This window comes from Eucyclogobius newberryi, unplaced genomic scaffold (genome assembly GCF_026437365.1).
Source record: "Eucyclogobius newberryi isolate DKJ021-1_F unplaced genomic scaffold, fEucNew1.0.hap1 SCAF_12, whole genome shotgun sequence".
In the NCBI taxonomy this organism is placed as follows: domain Eukaryota; kingdom Metazoa; phylum Chordata; class Actinopteri; order Gobiiformes; family Gobiidae; genus Eucyclogobius; species Eucyclogobius newberryi.
This window is the reverse complement of record NW_027315746.1, coordinates 10,880,786-10,900,785: the sequence shown is the minus strand read 5'-3', so window position 1 is coordinate 10,900,785 and position 20,000 is coordinate 10,880,786. Positions and strand designations below refer to the sequence as shown.

Genomic DNA, 20,000 nt, shown 5'->3' with positions numbered 1-20,000 from the left:
TGTGTCGTATACCCGGGGCTCCACTTACTATAGTATCTCATGACTGTGTCGTATACCCGGGGCTTCACTTACTGTGCCTTATTTCATCTCTTAGAGCTGGCAGCTCCATCTACATTTTGATTAATGTCTTCCAACATTAGTTTGAAATATGAACAGTATTGTAATTCCAGTGGCCGATGGAAAGTCTGTGGTTTGAAAAAGCCTCTTGGTTTTGTTTAAAACTGTCAGTTGTTATTTCCTCTTGACCTAGAATTTTAAAATATTTTCCATTTACGCAGAGCCACAGTATCTGGAAAAGCATTTTACTGTGCTAACTTAATTATGTATATTTATAATCTGTGTTAGTCGGTGCACATTGTGGTGATGTCAGCAAAACTAAACTTAAACTTAAGCAAAGTAGGTATTAATTATCAGCAACTATTTTAATTGTGTAATATCCATCCATCCATCCATTTTCTACCGCTTGTTCCCTTTCGGGGTTAATTGTGTAATATATAAAATATAATAGTTTGTGCAATGTGATTTTGTGATGGATTCGTCTCCATTGACCCCAGCTTTCCACAGTCTAAAAATCTATAAATACAAGTCAGTGAACTAGTAAAACCTTTATTTCTATTGCACATTGAGATAGTGAAATGCATTTTTAATCCAAAAGGTTGAAATATGGAGACTGTTGAATTCTAAATGGTATGATAAAATGTATTTTTGATGAAATTTTGAATTCTTTCATTTCTTTTTGTCAATTTGCCATGTGTTTTAGAGTCCGTATAGTCCAGATAACAATGATCTATATTAGCTTGATTTATAATAGATTATTACGGTAGTCACAATTATTCTGAATAATCATTATAACCGATTAACTTATTTAAAAGTATGATTACTTTATTAACTTGTCACAATAGTTTTTATCAATTGTTGCAGTAGAAGTAGTTTATTGATATACAGTGAAACAAAGGTTATTGTAAGCTGGATGATCAGTAGTATGATTAGAGGGCAAAGCATTTTGTGTGTAATATATTAAGTATTGTGTTGTATAGAGTTCATATAATGTAATGTCAATGTAATGTAGCATAAAAACAGTTTTCACATTGCACACCCACAGAATCATCGTGACACGTGTGTGGGAGGCGGTTTCACTCTTCATAGACGTGATACAATCTTATCAAGCAGCAGCAGCAACAACAACATGGAGGAAAGCCCACAGCTGCCAACTATTCCCACATTTGTCACTCTGCATCAGTCACTGCACAAATGTGACAACCATCACCCTGAACAGCTGCATGGACTCTGCACGGACCAGTGATGTGTGAAGTGTGACGTCACAAGTCCAAACTCGGCCTCACACAGAGCGACGACGCAGAACGCTGACTCACCACGAACTCAACCGCCTGAAAACTATCAATGCTTTTACACAAATTTAAATAATATACATATGATTTAGATTGATCACGCTGTATGAGAGGATAGAGGTGGAGTCAAAGTGCCGTTATATCTTTCTAATGCACAGTTTAGGAGCGTTTACCTGGGGAAGTCCTCGTCCTGCCACTCGTCCTTCACTTCCATACTGTCCATGCGGAGAGTGGCCTCTGCTGTTCCCATCCTCTGGGACCAAGGACGGGACGCAGCTCACTGAGGGGACACCAAAAGAATTGTTTTAGCGTGGTGCGAATGTGTTTGTTTTACAGACATGCACCGACAATCTTTAATTCGAAAAATGCCACACAACATTCCCACTGAGATCAAATTCTGATCAAATGTGTTTCTTGGCGGAGGTTTTTGGCCTATTTTGTTTCTGTGGAGCAGTTGTTTTGCTCTATTTAACTTCAACGTAGCAAATGAAAGTAGTTTCTCTGTTGTTGCTCCCATGTGCAGAGCTTTGCTAGCTTGTTTGCTGACAGAAGGGGAGATAAAGGACACTTCAACTAACGCACAGCAATAATTTTCCTCGACAAAGACTCAGGAACATTTCACAAGAGGAGCTAATTAAAAAAACTAAATATTTAGCAGATTTGTAGAGCTTTATATTTGTTCTAGACAGTAGCAGCTCTTTTACAATGTACTTCACTCACTCTTCACTCTCAAGAATGCTGTGATGTCAACAGTGTAACCTCTTATCACAATCACATCCAAATTTCAATTAGCTTGGTCACAATTAGCATATACTGTATTAAGATCTTTTCCGCTACAAACAACCAACTGTTTAATAAAACCTGCTAAACCCTGCAGCTCAGACTTCTACAAACATGTTCTGTAATATATAGGATTCTTTTATTAGTTCTGCACTTCACGTTTCTCATAAATGTTGATGCTCCTGGACATGTTTAAAATGTTTGCAATACTTCTCAGAAAAAGAACAATTAGATATTTTTTAAAAAAGTAAATTTTTGCAGATTGTTTGCAGTGTTTTCTGTGCTGTTCATCTAAATACTTTTGAATTATACGTGTATTTATGCTATTTTCCTCCTGCCTGGGGTTGTTGTGCCGTTGTGTCCTGGTACATCCAGAAAAACACACATCTGACCTTCCACCTTCATGTCAGGAGTGAACTAAAATGAACCCGGCTTCGCCTCTGGATGCTTGATGACCCGGAGCATCACACTGAGCGTCCTGCGTGAGTCACATGAGCATTAGGAAGTCTTTTCAGTGCTCGTCGTTCAGACGTGCAGACGATACCAGAGTGCATTTGCTCGCTGGCGTGGCACTGATGCGCTACATCTAAACAAACTGCGGTCTATAAAAAAAGACAAAGAATATAGGCTAAAAGGCTGTGGTCGTGTCATTGGATTCACGGTGATAATGGAGCCGGTGTTTTCAATAACCTGAGTGAATATTAGATTTTCCATTTTAAGTTTGGTTCAAAGCTTTGGGAGGAATTATTAAGACCAGTTCATACATATTTTGTTTACAATTTTGGATATATTAAGATATGTTTATGATTATTACAGTGTATTTATGCAGCGCTTTTCCACCTTCAAAGCACTTTACTCGTGGATGTATTAAATTAGGCTTTACTAGGCAATGGGGCTGAAGCGTCTTGCCCAAGGACACAACGACAATCCCTCTAGCGCCCCACTGTGGCACCTGGTGTTTCAGCGGTCTCCCATCCAAGTACTGAACAGGTCCTGCTTAACTCATAACTGCAGGTTAAGATCAAAATAATGTTTCATTTTGGTCTTGTATTTAAAAACAGATTGGGCAATATGGGAAATTAAAAGAATCTCAACTTTTTCCCACAATTTGAAATGTTGTCTTATTAAAATAAACCTTTCAATATTAATTTCCTGAAAATAAAAATTATTAAGTTGTTTTCGTGACACAATTGAACTCCGCGCCTGGTTTTACTGACAGAAGATTGGCTGTAGACCTCTCTCTCTCTCTCTCTCTCTCTCTCTCTCTCTCTCTCTCTCTCTCTCTCTCTCTCTCTCTCTCTCTCTCTCTCTCTCTCTCTCTCTCTCTCTCATAATTGACGATTGGAAATGACTGAATCTTGATTAAAATGACATTACACAGCCCTGGATGGATCGTTTTTGTCATGGAACTTATCAAAGAACTGCTTTTGGATAAAACACTCATTTCTTTAATGCTACACTGGGGTCATCGGCCTGTGTACTTGTGCCAGAGTAAAATCTATTACAAATCACTGAAAAACATTAAAAGAGAGAAAAAGTTCTAAACATTTAACATGCTGTTCACGTATATCGCAAAAACACTTTAGTACATGTTTACATTTGAGCACGGGAAAAGTGAAAAGACTATATCACACTGAATGAATGACAATCCGCTGCTTTATTTAGATGTAGACAGTGGGATTTCCTTGATTGCCACTTCAATAAAACCTGCACACAAAACACTCTCTTTGTTGCGACTCGAGGTTTCGTCTGAAAATAATCCTGGGACGCTCGGCTTTGACAGAGGATTCAAAGGATGAACTGAAAGAGGGGAGTACCGGGTGTGTGTGTGTGTGTGTGTGTGTGTGGGCTCAGCTGCTCACCAAAGGGAGCTGGTGATTGACCCACACAAAGTCATGTTCCATTTACGTGTTTGAGGACGGATTTGATGGTCCAGATGGCAAAACAGTTCCCCTTTTTGTCCAATCACAGACTCCAGAGCACTGCTGCAGGTAAAACTGAAATAGGACGACGGGGCATTGATTCGATAATGTTGATTTGATGTGCACGATCCAAACTACACTCCAAATAATCTGATTTACAGAGAAGCGGCAACAGAGGTGGAGGATGGACACGGCAAAAATACAGAGAAATCCTTCATAACACAGCTTATTTCTTTCATTTACAGTAGTTGAGAGACATAGACTGCTGGTTCTTGACTGAGATGATTTGATTTATCTTCATTTGAACACGTGCACAGGCCATTCTTTGATACAGTTGAATAATGAGTGAATACAAATGTCTTCTGGCTGTTTAAGCTCAGAGCCTTTGAGCTTGGATCCTAAACTGCTCCTTTGTGCTGCAACTCGATATTCTTGTTCCATCCACCACGTGCCTCAGAGTAAACTACAACAAAACTGCAGTACAACACAGCATCTGAGACACAGACGTGCCTGTACTCGTGGAAATACCCCGTGTACTCACGTCAAGCGCTATTTCAGGAGGACTTTGGCGTTTGCTGTTTTCTCCCACTCAGACTCTTGATTTTCTCCTCTTCTTCCTCTTCTTCTTCTTCTTCTTCCTCCTCCTCCTGTCTGTTTACATTCACAGGTGGGGGCCAGGCACGATCCGGACCCAAGCTTCCCGTTTGCAGATGTTCCTAACAGAGGTGGGCAGAGAAGATGTGAGTCATTTGTTGGGTGATCACCGACACAACGCCCCTGTAATGACTGTGTTTTGGATGGTTAATCCTCCTCTTTCTGAACGGCCCTCTCTTTTCCCCGTCATGTCACGGGCCATGGCACATCCCCCCCTCTATATAAAGCCTCCTAATCCTGCTGCTGCTGCTGATGCTGTGATGATGATGATGATGTCACCATGTGAGCGCTGCGTCCGTGGCTGTTATGTAATGGTGCCTACCGTGTTGGTGATTCGGTCGGCAGAGGAGCATCCAAGCCGGTGCTGTTGGTCCAGTCTCGTTCAGTCAGGTCGGAATCTGTGAAATTGATGTGATCATCCGGTCGTTTCTCCTTCAACGCTGTTCCCTGGCAACAGCATCTTCCCGCCTCTTGCTCTCTTGGGTGTTTTCTCACCAGAGCAGAAGCCCCTCCTCTGTTAGACCCTCTGCTCGTGCACGGTCGGAGCTGCAGAGAGCTCTCCTCCTGCTGCAGAAGGCGGGTGTTAAACTGGTATTAAAGTGGATTTTGGGTGTGTTCAAACGCTCACTGTGACTGACACAATGGAGGTGGAACTTTGCCCCAACTGGTTCTTGCACCCTTTTGCTTTCACAGCCACGGAACAGGAAATGCAAGGAGACGTAGACATAACTGTGGTTCATGACTTTATCAAAACATGCAATATGACCTACTTCTATGTTTCTTTTTTTGATTTGTTAATGATTTACTTTGACTTGTAAGCTTTAATAGACAAGACAGTGTAGCGTTAAGTGTGATTGAATAGGGAGTGAAGAGCAGGGAAGACAGTAAGCAAACTGTCAAAACAACTCGATCGCACTTGTATATTCTTATTAAGACTATTTTGAGCTGTTATTTATCATTATTGATTTAAGTTGACATGTGTCTTTATTTTTATTTTATTTTTTGATTCTCCTGCTGTCCTTGTAACTCTGAAATGTCCTCCTTGTGGGACAAATACATGTTCTCTCATCTCCATGACCTGGTTTCAGCAACTTGGAACATAAAATGCGATCTATACCAGTTCATCTAATGCTCTCCACTCACTTGCCTTTTAATAAAACATGAAGCAGCTCTCTCTGTACAGTCTCTATGCAGTATATGATAGTGCGTGGACAATTGGGTCACAGAGATGTTGCGTTCTGACAGTTTATCACTAGGTGGCAGTAGAGCGTTGCAGATACTAGAACTATGGAAGTGTTTGGGAGCAAGTCTTGGTCCTTATTTTGTTATACTTAATTCACTGAAAGTTCAAAGCGTTCTGTAATACATCTAGATATTGGACAGCAAATTACATAATTGTATTTGTTTATTAGTTATAGATTACAGCTGTAATTACAGAGTTAATGTTGAAGTTGAAAACGCGGTTGAACTCAAGGTCTTGTAAGATTTACAGATGCATTATATCACAGTCTGAATGACATGTGTTCAACTCTCATACACTTACTGTTATTATACATTTTAGTTGATTCAAAAGTTATTGATTACTCTGGTCTTTAAAAGTAAAAGTACTATCCTTAAGTAACATTTTTAAGTATCTGCACTTTACTTATAGGCTTATAGTATATGCACATTTCTGCTGTTTTGTCATGTAGAAGTTCTCCATGCAGATATTGTGGATTGTAGAACATGTGGTAAATATTTATCATAGTTTAACGTCCGTGAAATTGTAGTTTGTGACAAAATTTTGAAAAATAAAACGTTTTTTTCACCCAGCTGATGAACAAAAACAACTGTCAGGGAACATGTCTTATATATTAAGAGCTATTGAAATATAGTATATGAAAAATTAAGAATAGCAGTTTCCTATTTAAGAATTTTGAGTATTGAATTTGAAATGTTGCCAGAATTATCAGAATCAAATCAAATCAAATAAATGTATTTTTGTAAGGCTCAAATTCACAACAACAGCTGCCTCTGAGGGCCACAGGGAGAAATGAGAAGATTTATAAAGTAATGTTTGTTAAGATTGTTGTAAAAACCAAAAGTAAAAGTTGGTGGTATGAATGAACCTGACTATGAATATTTCCAGAAGGTGGCGCTCTTGGGGCACGAGGTGAGTCGCTGTTTCAGAGTTTCACTGACAGAATGTACAATGTTAAAGTCCTGAGGTTGCTTTTAACTGGATTGTATGTTACTTCTCCCTGCTGGAAGTAATCCTGAGATCTGAATGGAATCCCTCTGTGATGTCATCAGAATGCGACGTGCCATCATCAAAAAATCTAGAGACAATTTACAAGCAACTGACACAATGTTCTGACTGTTAAAACAATCATTCAACAAAATAAAGCTGTTATCGGGTCATATCTATTGCCAAATCATAATTGTTGTGCATCATTTATGGATTTTAACCCTTGTTTATAATATGGTTGCTAGGTAACAGTTGTGGAATTTCTGCTACCATGTCAATTGCTGCCCATGGTAGAACGAAGCGTGAGACTTGTTTGTCCATTTTGTGATTCTCCTCTAAACAGTGAAATGTGCTAAAGATACTTAAGTTAAAACAGTATTGAAGTTATAAGTACAAATGTGATTTAGTCAGTCAAACCTGGATGACGTGTCAAAAGCAGTGGGCAGAGCCTCTCAAATATGAAGGGATTTTTGTATGTGATAATGAAATATATGAGAGGAAGTGGGACAAAGTTTTGCAGGATCATAGAGGCAAAGCTGCAGTAGCTGTAGTCACCACATCGACAAGGGCTCGGAAAAAAGAAGACATTCCTAACAAGTAGAAACATTTAAGACCTAACAGAGTAAGATCTAACAAAAATGACACTTTTTACCTGTAATTAAACTGGACAGAATCACTGGAATGAATCTGCTGCAGCGCTCGCATTAGCATCTCTACAGGAAAACTCAGCCAAAACACGAGGAAGAGCCCTGTACAGAACAAAAAGACCATATCATAAAATGGAACAAAACAAATCTTTTTGGACTACTACATATGATTAGGGAGTGATCAGTCTTATACACTCACTGCAGTCAGGTCAGAGTGAGGACAACACACGCATTACGTCTAAGAAAAGCCCCTTTCCTCTTTTAGACATTTTTTTTTGGGTCCAAACTTTTCATCTCAAACCAGAGTGTATTATGTTTGGTCATTTTAGAGTATCCAGTTCTTTCTGTTGCCGAGTGCTGTAATATGCTTTGAGGTTTCTTTTTAAAGCAGAGTCTAGTCACTGATTAAACATTTATAAATATACTGAACATATAAAGTGATGTATTGATTTAAAAATAAAGCCGTAGGCACTACAAGCCTCATTAACTCGAATGCTGCCAGACTTTGTCACTGAGCCAAAAAGGGTTTAGGTCATGGAAGCAACAGAGGCCTTAAAATACATGCTCTTAAGAAGGGAATAGGCAGCTTTGAATAACACCATGGTACTGGTACATCTGATTAGCGAGTGTCGTCTTCTGAACCTTTGGTGTCAGGTTTCTGGTCAAATTATTCCGATCAGGTCACAAAGAGAACCGAAAAGCCCTTTTAAACACAGAAAGGTTTGATACAGATCGTTCACAATAATCTGCTAAATGAGATGCAGCACATACAATACTCCAGAGTAACTAATGTCATTCTGGATTGTACTTGTTCTCTACTTTCCTGCCCATTTGACATTTGGACAAGGATGTGCAGTCGGCAGCTATTGCTCTTAGCCACCATTCAGCTTCCACCATTCAGCTTCCACCATTCATCAAGCAACACATGCCCACTTTTCCCCTGATTTTGCTTATTATAATCTGAGAGAAGTTGCAGTCTTATTAATAACTTTGTGTGAGGATGTGAGGATTATGGAGAAGGCTCAGTGCTGCCCGGTGGTGGAGTGGTTAAGTCACAGCACACGTACGCCAGGCTCTATGTTCAGCCGGATGCGGTGTCGTTGAGGTCAAATCCAGACTCCGACAATTTACTGCATGTCCTTCCTTCTCTCTCATCCCCCATTTCACACCGTCTTTCCTGTAATTAGACTACGGGCCAGAATGTAAAAGGTCTGGAAAGGCCCTGAGTCTAAAGGCGTGTGCAGGAGGAGTGAGTGCACAGCCGCACGGAGCTGTTTGTGTTTGGTGTTTGCATTATTATCATTATAATGAAAGCATTCTCAATGATGTGAGCATGTTTCCATCATGGGCCCCTGGCTGCATGCCAGGCTTATGGGCCATCAATGGAGGCTAACTAGGTTAAAGAGTGGCTTTGGTGAGGGTTTATTTCCCTGTGGCTCAAATTAGCAAGGAAGCAGATTAGGCTCTGTGTGTAATAACCGCTCAGGCTTTGTTTTACACGTCTAAACCCCGTCCACCTTAAAACAATAATGACTTCATTCTAACAGTTTGGAGTAAGCAGTTTAGAATAAATGTAAAAACAAATGTGAAGTTTAATGTCCTATTTTCTGGCACAAGATTGGACTATTAACCAGTTTCTTCTCTTATGACCTGGACGTTTTGTCATTTTCATCCCTCTTAAATTGTCCATCATAGTATACTGTTAGAGCCATTTTACTTTTTTGACAATATTTGAATAATTTAATACATATAAATAATATATATATATATATATATATATATATATATATATATATATATATATATATATATATATATACATATATATATATTATATTATTTATATGTATTAAATTATTATAATATATATATACATACCTCTCCTTGAACCGACAGCTTAACGTGGTGGAGGGGTTTGAGCGCCCGAATGATCCCGGGAGCTATGTTGTCGGGGGCTTCAAGCCCCTGGTAGGGTCTCCCAAGGCAAACAGGTCCTAGGTGACAGGTCAGACAAAGATCGGTTCAGAAGCCTCTTATGATGACAACAAGAACAAGGCCGTTTACGTCGCCCGGATCGGCGTCACCGGGGCCCCATCCTGGAGCCAGGCCTGGGATGGGTGCTCCATGGCGAGCGCCAGGTGGCCGGGTCTTACCCCACGGGGCCCAGCCGGGCACAGCCCGAAAGAGCGACGTGGGGCCGCCCTCCCGTGGGCCCACCACCCGCAGGAGGATCCATAAGGGGCCGGTGCAGAGAGATCTGGGCGGCAGTCGACGGCAGGGGCCTCGGCGACCAGATCTCCAGACACAGAGACTAACTCTTGGGACATGGAATGTCACCTCACTGGGGGGGAAAGAGCCTGAGCTTGTGCGGGAGGTTGAGCGATACCGACTAGATATAGTCGGCCTCACCTCCACGCACAGTTTGGGCTCTGGAACCCATCTCCTCGAGAGGGGCCGGACGCTCCACTTCTCTGGTGTTGCCCGCGGGGAGAGGCGGCGGGCTGGTGTGAGCTTGCTTATAGCCCCTCAGCTCAGCCGCCACGTGTTGGAGTTTACCCCAGTGAACGAGAGGGTCGCGTCCCTCCGCCTTCGGGTGGGGGACAGGTCTCTCACTGTTGTGGCGGCCTACGGGCCGAACAGCAGTGCAGAGTACCCGGCCTTCTTGGAGTCCATGGGAGGAGTACTGGACAGTGCACCAGACGGGGACTCCGTTGTTCTACTGGGGGACTTCAACGCCCACGTGGGCAATGACAGTGACACCTGGGGAGGGGTGATCGGGAAGAACGGCTTCCCCGATGTGAACCCGAGCGGTGTTCAGTTATTGGACTTCTGTGCTAGCCACGGATTGTCCATAACGAACACCATGTTCAAGCACAAGGGTGTCCATCAGTGCACATGGCACCAGGACACCCTAGGCCGGAGGTCAATGATCGACTTTGTTGTCGTGTCATCTGACCTCCGGCCGCGTGTCTTGGACACTCGGGTGAAGAGAGGGGCAGAGTTGTCAACCGATCACCACCTGGTAGTGAGTTGGATCCGCTGGCAGAGGAGGAAGCCGGACAGACTTGGCAGACCCAAGCGCATTGTGAGGGTCTGTTGGGAACGTCTTGTGGAGCCCTCTGTCAGTAGGGTATTCAACTCGCACCTCCGGGAGAGCTTCTCCCATGTCCCGGGGGAGGTTGGGGACCATGTTCTCCGCCTCCATTGTTGATGCGGCTGCTCGGAGCTGTGGTCGCAAGGTCTCCAGTGCCTGTCGTGGCGGCAACCCCCGAACCCGGTGGTGGACACCGGAAGTAAGGGATGCCGTCAGACTGAAGAAGGAGGCCTATCAGGCCACTCTGGCTTGTGGGTCTCCGGAGGTCATCGACGGGTATCGGCAGGCCAAGCGAGCCGCGGCTCGTGCTGTCGCAGAGGCAAAAACCCGGGCCTAGGAGGAGTTCGGGGAGGCCATGGAGGAGGACTATCGGTCGGCACCAAAGAAATTCTGGCCTCAGGAGGGGGAAGCAGTGCCTCACCAACACGTTTACGGTGCGGGTGGAGGCCTGCTGACCTCGACTGGGGATGTCGTCGGACGGTGGAAGGAATACTTTGAGGATCTCCTTAATCCCTCAGTCACGTGTTCCGAAGAGGAAGTAGAGACCGGGGACTCATCCATCACCCAAGCTGAAGTCACTGAGGTTGTTTGCAAATGCCTCGGTGGCAGGGCTCCGGGGGTGGATGAGATCCGCCCTGAGTACCTAAAGTATCTGGATGTTGTAGGACTGTCTTGGTTGACACGTCTCTGCAACAAGCGTGGCGGTCGGGGATCGTGCCTCTGGACTGGCAGACCGGGGTGGTGGTCCCTCTGTTCAAGAAGGGGGACCGGAGGGTGTGTTCCAACCACAGAGGGATCACACTCCTCAGCCTCCCGGGTAAGGTCTATTCCACGGTACTGGAGAGGAGAATCCGACCGATAGTCGAACCTCGGATTCAGGAGGAGCAGAGTGTTTTTTGTCCCGGTCGTGGAACACTGAACCAGCTCTATAACCTCCATCGGGTGCTCGAGGGCTCATGGGACTTTGCCCAACCAGTCCACATGTGCTTTGTGGATCTGGAGAAGGCTTTCGACCGTGTCCCTCGGGGTATCCTTTGGGGGGTGCTCCGGGAGTACGGGGTCCGGGGCCCTTTGCTCAGGGCTGTCCGGTCCCTGTATGACCGGAGCAGGAGCTGTGTTCGCATTGCCGGCAGTAAGTCAGACCTGTTCCCAGCCCTTTGGGCGGAGTCCAACATGCACTGGTGCTGACAGGGCTGCCCTTTGTCACCGGTTCTGTTCATAATTTTTATGGCGCAGTCAGGGGTCGGAGGTTGTCCGGTGTATGTGTGTGTGTGTGTGTGTGTTTGTGTGTGTTGTAAATGGTCACATTTATATAGCGCTTTTCTACCGTCAAAGTACTCAAAGTGTGGTGCACCCAAAATATGTCACCACATTGTTTTTAGTTATATTATTATTTGGTAATTTGGTATTTTACAGTAATTAAATATTTATGTTATTTTGGTAGGTTAATACTAAGACATTAACTTAGACATAGTATGTGTCAAAATTAAGTGCTTTACTGATTTTTGTAAGTTGGATTAGTGGGGCGGAACCTTTGTGCAGAAGGTGTTGCACCAGATTGGGTTTTGACGGCGGAACTTCCTGTTTACGTCAAACGTGATCTGGACATGAAAAGCAGCACCTCGGTTCATCCTTTCTTTTGCTTTTCTACAATATTTTCAGGTCGGTACACGGTGCAAACCACCAACACATAGCACTATAAGGTCATTACTTAAGGTTTCATCAGTAGTTTGTACTGTTGTGAGGTTGCCTGGTACATTTCGGCTTGTATTTGCAAGTTAACTTTCAAATAAGCAGTAAAGTAACATGCGGCCGAAATCCCGCGAGATTTCAAAGCCGAAACATCGCGAGATTTCGGGAAGTCCGGTTTTATGGTTTTGATTCAGCTTTATAAGCATTTATATGTAAAGTATTTTATTTTTGTAACTTAGACAAAGAGTTTAGGCATTTGTACAGGAGTTTATAAGACACACTTTACATTTGAGATGCTTTATATTTGTAGTAATGTAAATTAACCTTTGACAGTTTGAGAGAGTACATTTTTTTGTGTTTAATGTCCACGTTGTAAGCCAGTTAATATTATTGTACCAGAACAGTGGTATTTGTGTTTTATCTAAAATGTGAATTAAAAGAAAATGTGTCACTTAAAGCAGGGAAAGTATATGCGTGACATAATGTGACAATGTATTGTACAACTGCACAATAATTGTACATCGTATTATTATTTTTGTTTAAGAACAATTAAAAAACGTGATCTGGACATGAAAAGCAGCACCTCGGTTCATCCTTTCTTTTGCTTTTCTACAATATTTTCAGGTTACAATTCCTGCTACGGCAGTCCCACCTTGGGGCTCGTAACAGATCATGGGGGCTCGTCCGGGATCAGCACACCATCTGTCCATGGGTCACTGCTGATCTAGTGATACAGAACGTTGGGACCACAACGACTGCATGTTCCGGTGCCAGGGGTGATCCAGTGTGCAGCAAAGGGGCCAGTGACCAGTGAAGAAAGGGTACACCAGCCTACAGAGTGCAGCACTGCAAACCCAAGCGTCCGAGACCAGCAGTATGTCGGCCGACGAGAGAAAAATACTAGTTTGGAACATTAAGAAAAAGCTTCACCTGCTAACAGCCACTGAAGCTCATCTCATCGTAACAACTCTAGGTGATATTGAAGGACTTGATGCCACAGAGTTAAGCCAAGATGATGAAGAAAGCTGTGTTGAGTACCTCACCATGTACTTGACATGGCCAAGCCATCCTGGGACGGGAGGACCAGGGCTTGCCGTTACTAAAGAGACTTGAAGACATCATAGATGGGGCCATCGCCAGTCGCAGTCAAGATTCTGTGCTTTTAGGAGCTGAGGCAAGTGGTAGTGAGCAGGCCACTCCCCAGCAACAAGCAAGCACCAGGGACACAGACATGCAGACATTACTCGCCCGTTATGAGAATATTCAAAGTCAAATTAACCAAGTCCTGTCTGGTGCAGCCTCTCCAGGACAAGAGAGACTCCACCTATCTCCAGTTAATACGCGTCATTCCATTAGTCAGCAGGCAACACCAGTCCTACAAGCAGCAGGTGGGCCACTTGTAGTTGATAACTCTCCTTTTCACTCAGACAGTGTTCCAAGTCACAGTGGTGAAAGCATGATAGCTATGAAAGATTTGCCACTGCTGTCTCGTAAAGAGTTTAAGATTCACGGAGGAATGATAAGTGATACAACATCTGAAATAAGTTACAATAGCATATGTAAACAAATTGATGAGGGTCTCAAAGAAAATCACACTCAAAATGAAGTAATCAGAGGAGTACTCCGTGCGATTAAGCCAGGCAACTTTCGTGACATGCTGACAATAAAGGATGATATCACAGTCACAGAGTTTAAAAGTTTCCTGCAGTCTCACTTTGGTGAAAAGAGTAGTACTGGACTTTTTCAAGATTTGATGTGCGCAAAACAACATGAAAATGAGACACCTCAGCAGTTCCTATACAGAATGATTGGACTGAAACAAAAGATCCTTTTCTCACTAAGACAACCAGATACAGTAGTTAAGTATGATATGTCCACAATCCAGTGCATATTTCTCAACACTATATGTCAGGGCATAGGAGAAAAGCATGAAAGTGTTCGCCAAGACCTAAAAACACTGTTAGGAGATCCCACTGTTAGTGATGACGCACTTCTCCGCCAAGTAATAAAAACTACAACAGAGGAGAGTGAAAGAAAGCGCAGACTTGGTCGTAGTGGTTTCACAAAAGTGGCTCAGGCACATGCCACTAACACTGAGCAGAGCAAAGAAAAGGACAATGTCAGTGTGAACCAGATTAACAAAGACTTGACACTACAGAGACTCAGTGCCCAAGTCGAAGCACTCACTCAGGCTATGGAAAGTCTAAAAGCAATAACGGGTCTTGTTCCAACTCCTGAAAGGAAGGAGGCTGTGTTGAAAGTGCAAAGACCCAAAACCTGTCAACAATGTGCTGCTCAGGACAGTCCAAACTGCAACCACTGTTTTGTCTGCGGAGAAGGAGGTCATCGCGCTGTGGGGTGCTTAAAGAGGACCAAGCAGTCGGGAAACTGGAGGCGGTCAGGGCAGAGGGACCACCCCTGATCGACTACACTCAACTGTCCCACACAAAGAAAAAGAGAGATAAGTCAAAAACAGACAAATGTAATGCCAGTTCACAGGAGACTGTTGACACTGAAAAGCCACGTGGTTTAGTTGGCCGCCAATCACACCTCAAATGCATGATGGCAGGTTACCTTGTGACTGTAGTATTAGACACGGGGGCTGGGGTGAGTCTTATAGACCATGCATGGTTAAATAAGTATTTACCAGGTCAACAGATCAGACCTTTAAGTGAACTGATGGACGATGATCTCAATGTGAGGGCGGTCACAGGTGATTCAGTACCGTATGATGGTTGGGTAGAGGTAGTAGTCAACCTAGAAGGTAACAATGACCCAGACCTATCTATACGTGTACCCTTCCTTGTGAGCCGCCTCCAGATTGAAAAACCCATTGTAGGGTTTAATGTAATACACGAGTTCATCAAAGACAATGGGGGGAACTACAAACTCATAGAACTTATTGGTAGAGCTATGGGAATTGCGATTTCTACTGTGCATGCCTTTGTAAGCTTTATCCAGACACAAACGCGTCCAGTAAATGAGCCTGCTACTGTTAAAGTAGGGTATAAAGGTGTTACTGTATACCCAAGTCAAGTTGCTTACATTAAATGTAGAGTTCCAGAGAGTGTTAGTTCCACAGAGTCCCTTGTATTGTTTGAGCCTGTACTTGACAATGTCCACCTTGAACAACTTAGTGTTGGAGCAGGGCTTTTAGAAATACAAAAGACAGAGAGACCATATGTCAAAATACCTGTTTCAAACTATTCAAAACAAAGTGTGACTCTGCCCAGCTCAATAGTTTTGGGTTCTATTGAGCCTATTGCCAAAATAGTTGAGACGGACAACCTCAAGGACATTTGTGAAGCACCCATTTTTATCCACTCTGTTGACTCTGTGTCTAAGTCCAGCCAAGACCAGGAGCTACCAAAGACAGCTCGCTGGGACCCTCCAGTCGACATTAGTCACTTGACACCTGAGCAACAGAGTGAGGTGAAACAAATGTTATTTGAGGAGTCTGGTGCGTTCGCTCGAGATGACGGTGACATTGGCAATATTCCCACTTTACAAATGACTCTTAATCTCAAAGATGCCACTCCAGTACAGCGTACTTACACAGCTATTCCTAAACCATTGTACAAAGAGGTCAAAGAATATATTCAGGATTTACTTGCAAAGGGCTGGATAGTGAAATCGAAGTCACCCTTTTCTGCGCCGGTTGTATGTGTGCGAAAACGAGATGGTACTTTAAGACTTTGTATTGATTACAGACTATTAAATCAAAAGACAGTGCCAGATCGCCACCCACTTCCACGTATCCAGGACCTCCTTGACACCCTAGGGGGCCACAGCTGGTTTAGTATTCTCGACCAAGGTAAAGCTTACCACCAGGGGTACATGGCCGAGGGATCCCGCCACATGACTGCCTTCATCTCACCCTGGGGACTTTATGAATGGGTTAGGATCCCCTTTGGCCTTAGTAATGCACCTGCTGCCTTCCAGCGCAGCATGGAAGAAATGCTGAACACTCTGCGTGATGACTGTTGTATCCCCTACCTGGACGATATACTTTGCTATTCCAAAAGTTTTAATGGACATGTGGAAGCTATGCGCAAAGTCCTAAGAGCATTGCAGCAACACGGAGTCAAGCTCCGCCCAACAAAATGTGAACTGTTTAAAGCAGAGGTCAGATACGTGGGTAGGCTGGTCTCAGCAAATGGAGTCAGGATTGATCCAAAGGACATTGATGCGGTTAAGTCACTCAGCGAAAAGAAACCGACAAATGTAGGCGAGTTAAGAAAGCTCCTTGGCTTTTTAAGCTATTACCGTGTTTATATTCAGGACTTTTCCAGAATCGCTAAACCAATGTATGGTCTGTTGCAAGTTAAAGGATGTTCTGAGAGCACTCAAGGGAAAAACAAGAAGGGAAAAGGTGCTCAGCTACCATCCAAGACTCCTATTAACTGGACAGGTGAGCATGACCACACCCTCAAACAACTCATAGACATTTTAGCCAATCCACCAGTCTTGTCCTATCCCAACTTCGAGCTGCCTTTTGTCCTGCACACTGATGCCTGCGAGAAAGGACTAGGGGCCGTGTTATATCAAAGGCAAAGTGGTAAACTGAAAGTCATTGCATACGGCTCACGAACTTTGACCCCAGCTGAAAAGAACTATTGTCTGCACTCTGGCAAACTGGAGTTTTTAGCTCTTAAATGGGCAGTTTGTGAAAAGTTTAGGGATTATTTGTTTTATGCCCCAGACTTCACGGTGTATACAGACAATAATCCGCTGACATATGTGATGAGCACTGCAAAGTTAAACGCCACGGGACATAGGTGGGTGGGTGAACTTGCTGATTTCAGGTTTAACATCAAATACAGGCCTGGTAAAAGTAATGTGGATGCAGACACTCTTTCACGCCTTCCGCTGGACATTGACAATTATGTTGGGGAGTGCACAGAGGAGTTTAGCAGAGACATTGTTTGTGCCACTTGGGAAGGTAGTGAGGCAGCCAAGAAGAGTGACATTGCCTATGTAGCAGCCCTTAATCTCAACCAAGGCAATGAACCAGACAAATCAGCCTTACCCAGTATTAGCCATGAAGAGCTCGTGAACGCACAAAGGAAAGATGCTACAATAAAAGAACTTATTAAGCTAAAAGGGACAAAGACAATACTAACTGACAAAGACAAACAAACTGCAGATGGATTAGTGAAAAGACTAATGCGTGAGTGGGGAAAATTGGTGATACAGAATGACTTGTTATACAGGGAAGCTGGGGGTAGACAACAGCTTGTATTACCTGCAGAGTACAGATCCCTTGTGCTAAAACACCTCCACAATGACATGGGTCATCTCGGGGCCGAACGAGTAATTTGCCTTGCCCGAGACCGTTTTTATTGGCCCTTTATGAAAAAGGACATTGAGGCCTATGTAACAAGGAAGTGTCCATGTATAAAACAAAAGAAACCTGCCACTCATGTAAGGGCACCTATGGGCAGCATCAGCAGCAGTGCACCCATGGAACTAGTGTCTATTGACTTCATGCACTTAGAAAAGAGCAAAGGTGGTTACGAATATATTCTGGTAGCTGTGGACCACTTTACGCGCTTTGCTCAAGTGTATCCAACACGAAACAAGTCAGCAAGAACAGCTGCAGAAAGACTGTTCAATGATTTTATCCCTCGGTTTGGTTACCCTGCCAGACTGCATCATGACCAAGGCCGAGAGTTTGAGAATGGGCTATTCAAGGGCCTTCAGCAGTTGTCCAGTGTTGGCCGTTCTCGTACGACGCCATATCATCCACAGGGGAATCCAGCAGAGCGATTTAATCGGACTCTGTTGCAAATGTTAAGGACATTGGAGGAAAAAGAAAAATGCAACTGGAAAGACTTTCTGTCCCAAGTCGTTCATGCATATAATTGCACAAAACATGAGGCCACAGGGTTTTCACCGCACTTCTTAATGTTTGGGCGCCACCCCCGCCTACCAGTGGACCTCTTGTTTGGCCTTAAAACAGAGAAAGATAACGAGACACCACAAGGATATGTGCAAAAGTGGGCAAAAATAATGAAGGAGGCTTACCATATCGCTTCAAACAACAGCCAACAATCCAGTGCCCGTGGAAAAAAATATTATGACCAACATGTGAGAGGAGTTGTGTTAGAACCTGGCGATCGTGTCTTGGTGCGCAACTTACGTGAAAGGGGAGGACCAGGAAAGCTCAGATCATACTGGGAGCAAACGGTGTACATTGTTAAAGAACAGATCAATGACAGTCCCATCTACAAAGTGTTTCCTGAGAACAATGAGGAAAGAACTAGAGTTCTCCACAGAAACCTGCTCCATCTTGTAAATGACTTACCTGTGAGCATCGCTCAGGAAGACCACAAAGAGACTGTTAAAATAAAAAAGAAACCTCGCAAAGTTCACCAAAATCAGAGTGACAGAGACAGTGGAAGTGACTCATCAGACTCTGAAAGTGACTCTAGGACGCGCTATTGGCTCAGAGTTCCAGTTGTGACAAGGCCACAGAACCGAACAGTCGCTCAAACCTTTCCAGCATCATCTCAAGTGGTTGTGCCCGGAGAACAAGTGAGCCAACCACAAGCAGACATTACTAACAGAGGCACTTTGATTGAGGACCAATATCCAAATGAAACTGACCTTGTCCAAAACCCTGAAAATGACAATGAACAAGGAGAACAAATTGAACCAGAACGTCAAAGAGACACTGAACAAGTTGCAACTCAAATTGGGCTATGTGGGGTACAAGTTATGCCAGCATGGGGTATGCATCCATTCCAAGTAAATCCTTACGTCCCATACCAGACTATGCCTTATACAGTAACTGTGCCTTATGCAATGCCTAGTTTTGTGTATTGAAGGTATATGCATTTATTTTTCATTGAGAGTCAACATAATTGGGGCTTTAAAGTGTCGGGAGCCACCTTTTGTGTTGGGGAGCGTGTGGTGCACCCAAAATATGTCACCACATTGTTTTTAGTTATATTATTATTTGGTAATTTGGTATTTTACAGTAATTAAATATTTATGTTATTTTGGTAGGTTAATACTAAAACATTAACTTAGACATAGTATGTGTCAAAATTAAGTGCTTTACTGATTTTTGTAAGTTGGATTAGTGGGGCGGAACCTTTGTGCAGAAGGTGTTGCACCAGATTGGGTTTTGACGGCGGAACTTCCTGTTTACGTCAAACGTGATCTGGACATGAAAAGCAGCACCTCGGTTCATCCTTTCTTTTGCTTTTCTACAATATTTTCAGGTCGGTACACGGTGCAAACCACCAACACATAGCACTATAAGGTCATTACTTAAGGTTTCATCAGTAGTTTGTACTGTTGTGAGGTTGCCTGGTACATTTCGGCTTGTATTTGCAAGTTAACTTTCAAATAAGCAGTAAAGTAACATGCGGCCGAAATCCCGCGAGATTTCAAAGCCGAAACATCGCGAGATTTCGGGAAGTCCGGTTTTATGGTTTTGATTCAGCTTTATAAGCATTTATATGTAAAGTATTTTATTTTTGTAACTTAGACAAAGAGTTTAGGCATTTGTACAGGAGTTTATAAGACACACTTTACATTTGAGATGCTTTATATTTGTAGTAATGTAAATTAACCTTTGACAGTTTGAGAGAGTACATTTTTTTGTGTTTAATGTCCACGTTGTAA

At 43.3% G+C, this 20,000-nt stretch overlaps 1 protein-coding gene and 1 long non-coding RNA gene across 2 annotated transcripts in view; one reads left to right on the top strand and one right to left on the bottom strand.

The window, feature by feature from the left end:
* Nucleotides 1-4,684, bottom strand: part of LOC140356057 (caytaxin-like) — a 17,566-nt gene extending 12,882 nt beyond the window's left edge. Inside the window, exons 1-2 of the mRNA XM_072440774.1 lie at nucleotides 4,593-4,684; nucleotides 1,523-1,629 (exon numbers count right to left, since the gene is read on the bottom strand). Of these exons, the coding sequence (XP_072296875.1) occupies nucleotides 1,523-1,599 (77 nt within the window). The 5' untranslated portion in view covers nucleotides 1,600-1,629; nucleotides 4,593-4,684. The remainder of the gene's footprint in view (nucleotides 1-1,522; nucleotides 1,630-4,592) is intronic.
* Nucleotides 1-20,000, top strand: part of LOC140356062 (uncharacterized) — a 334,871-nt gene that overhangs the window by 151,015 nt on the left and 163,856 nt on the right. The gene's annotated exons all lie outside the window — the stretch shown is intronic.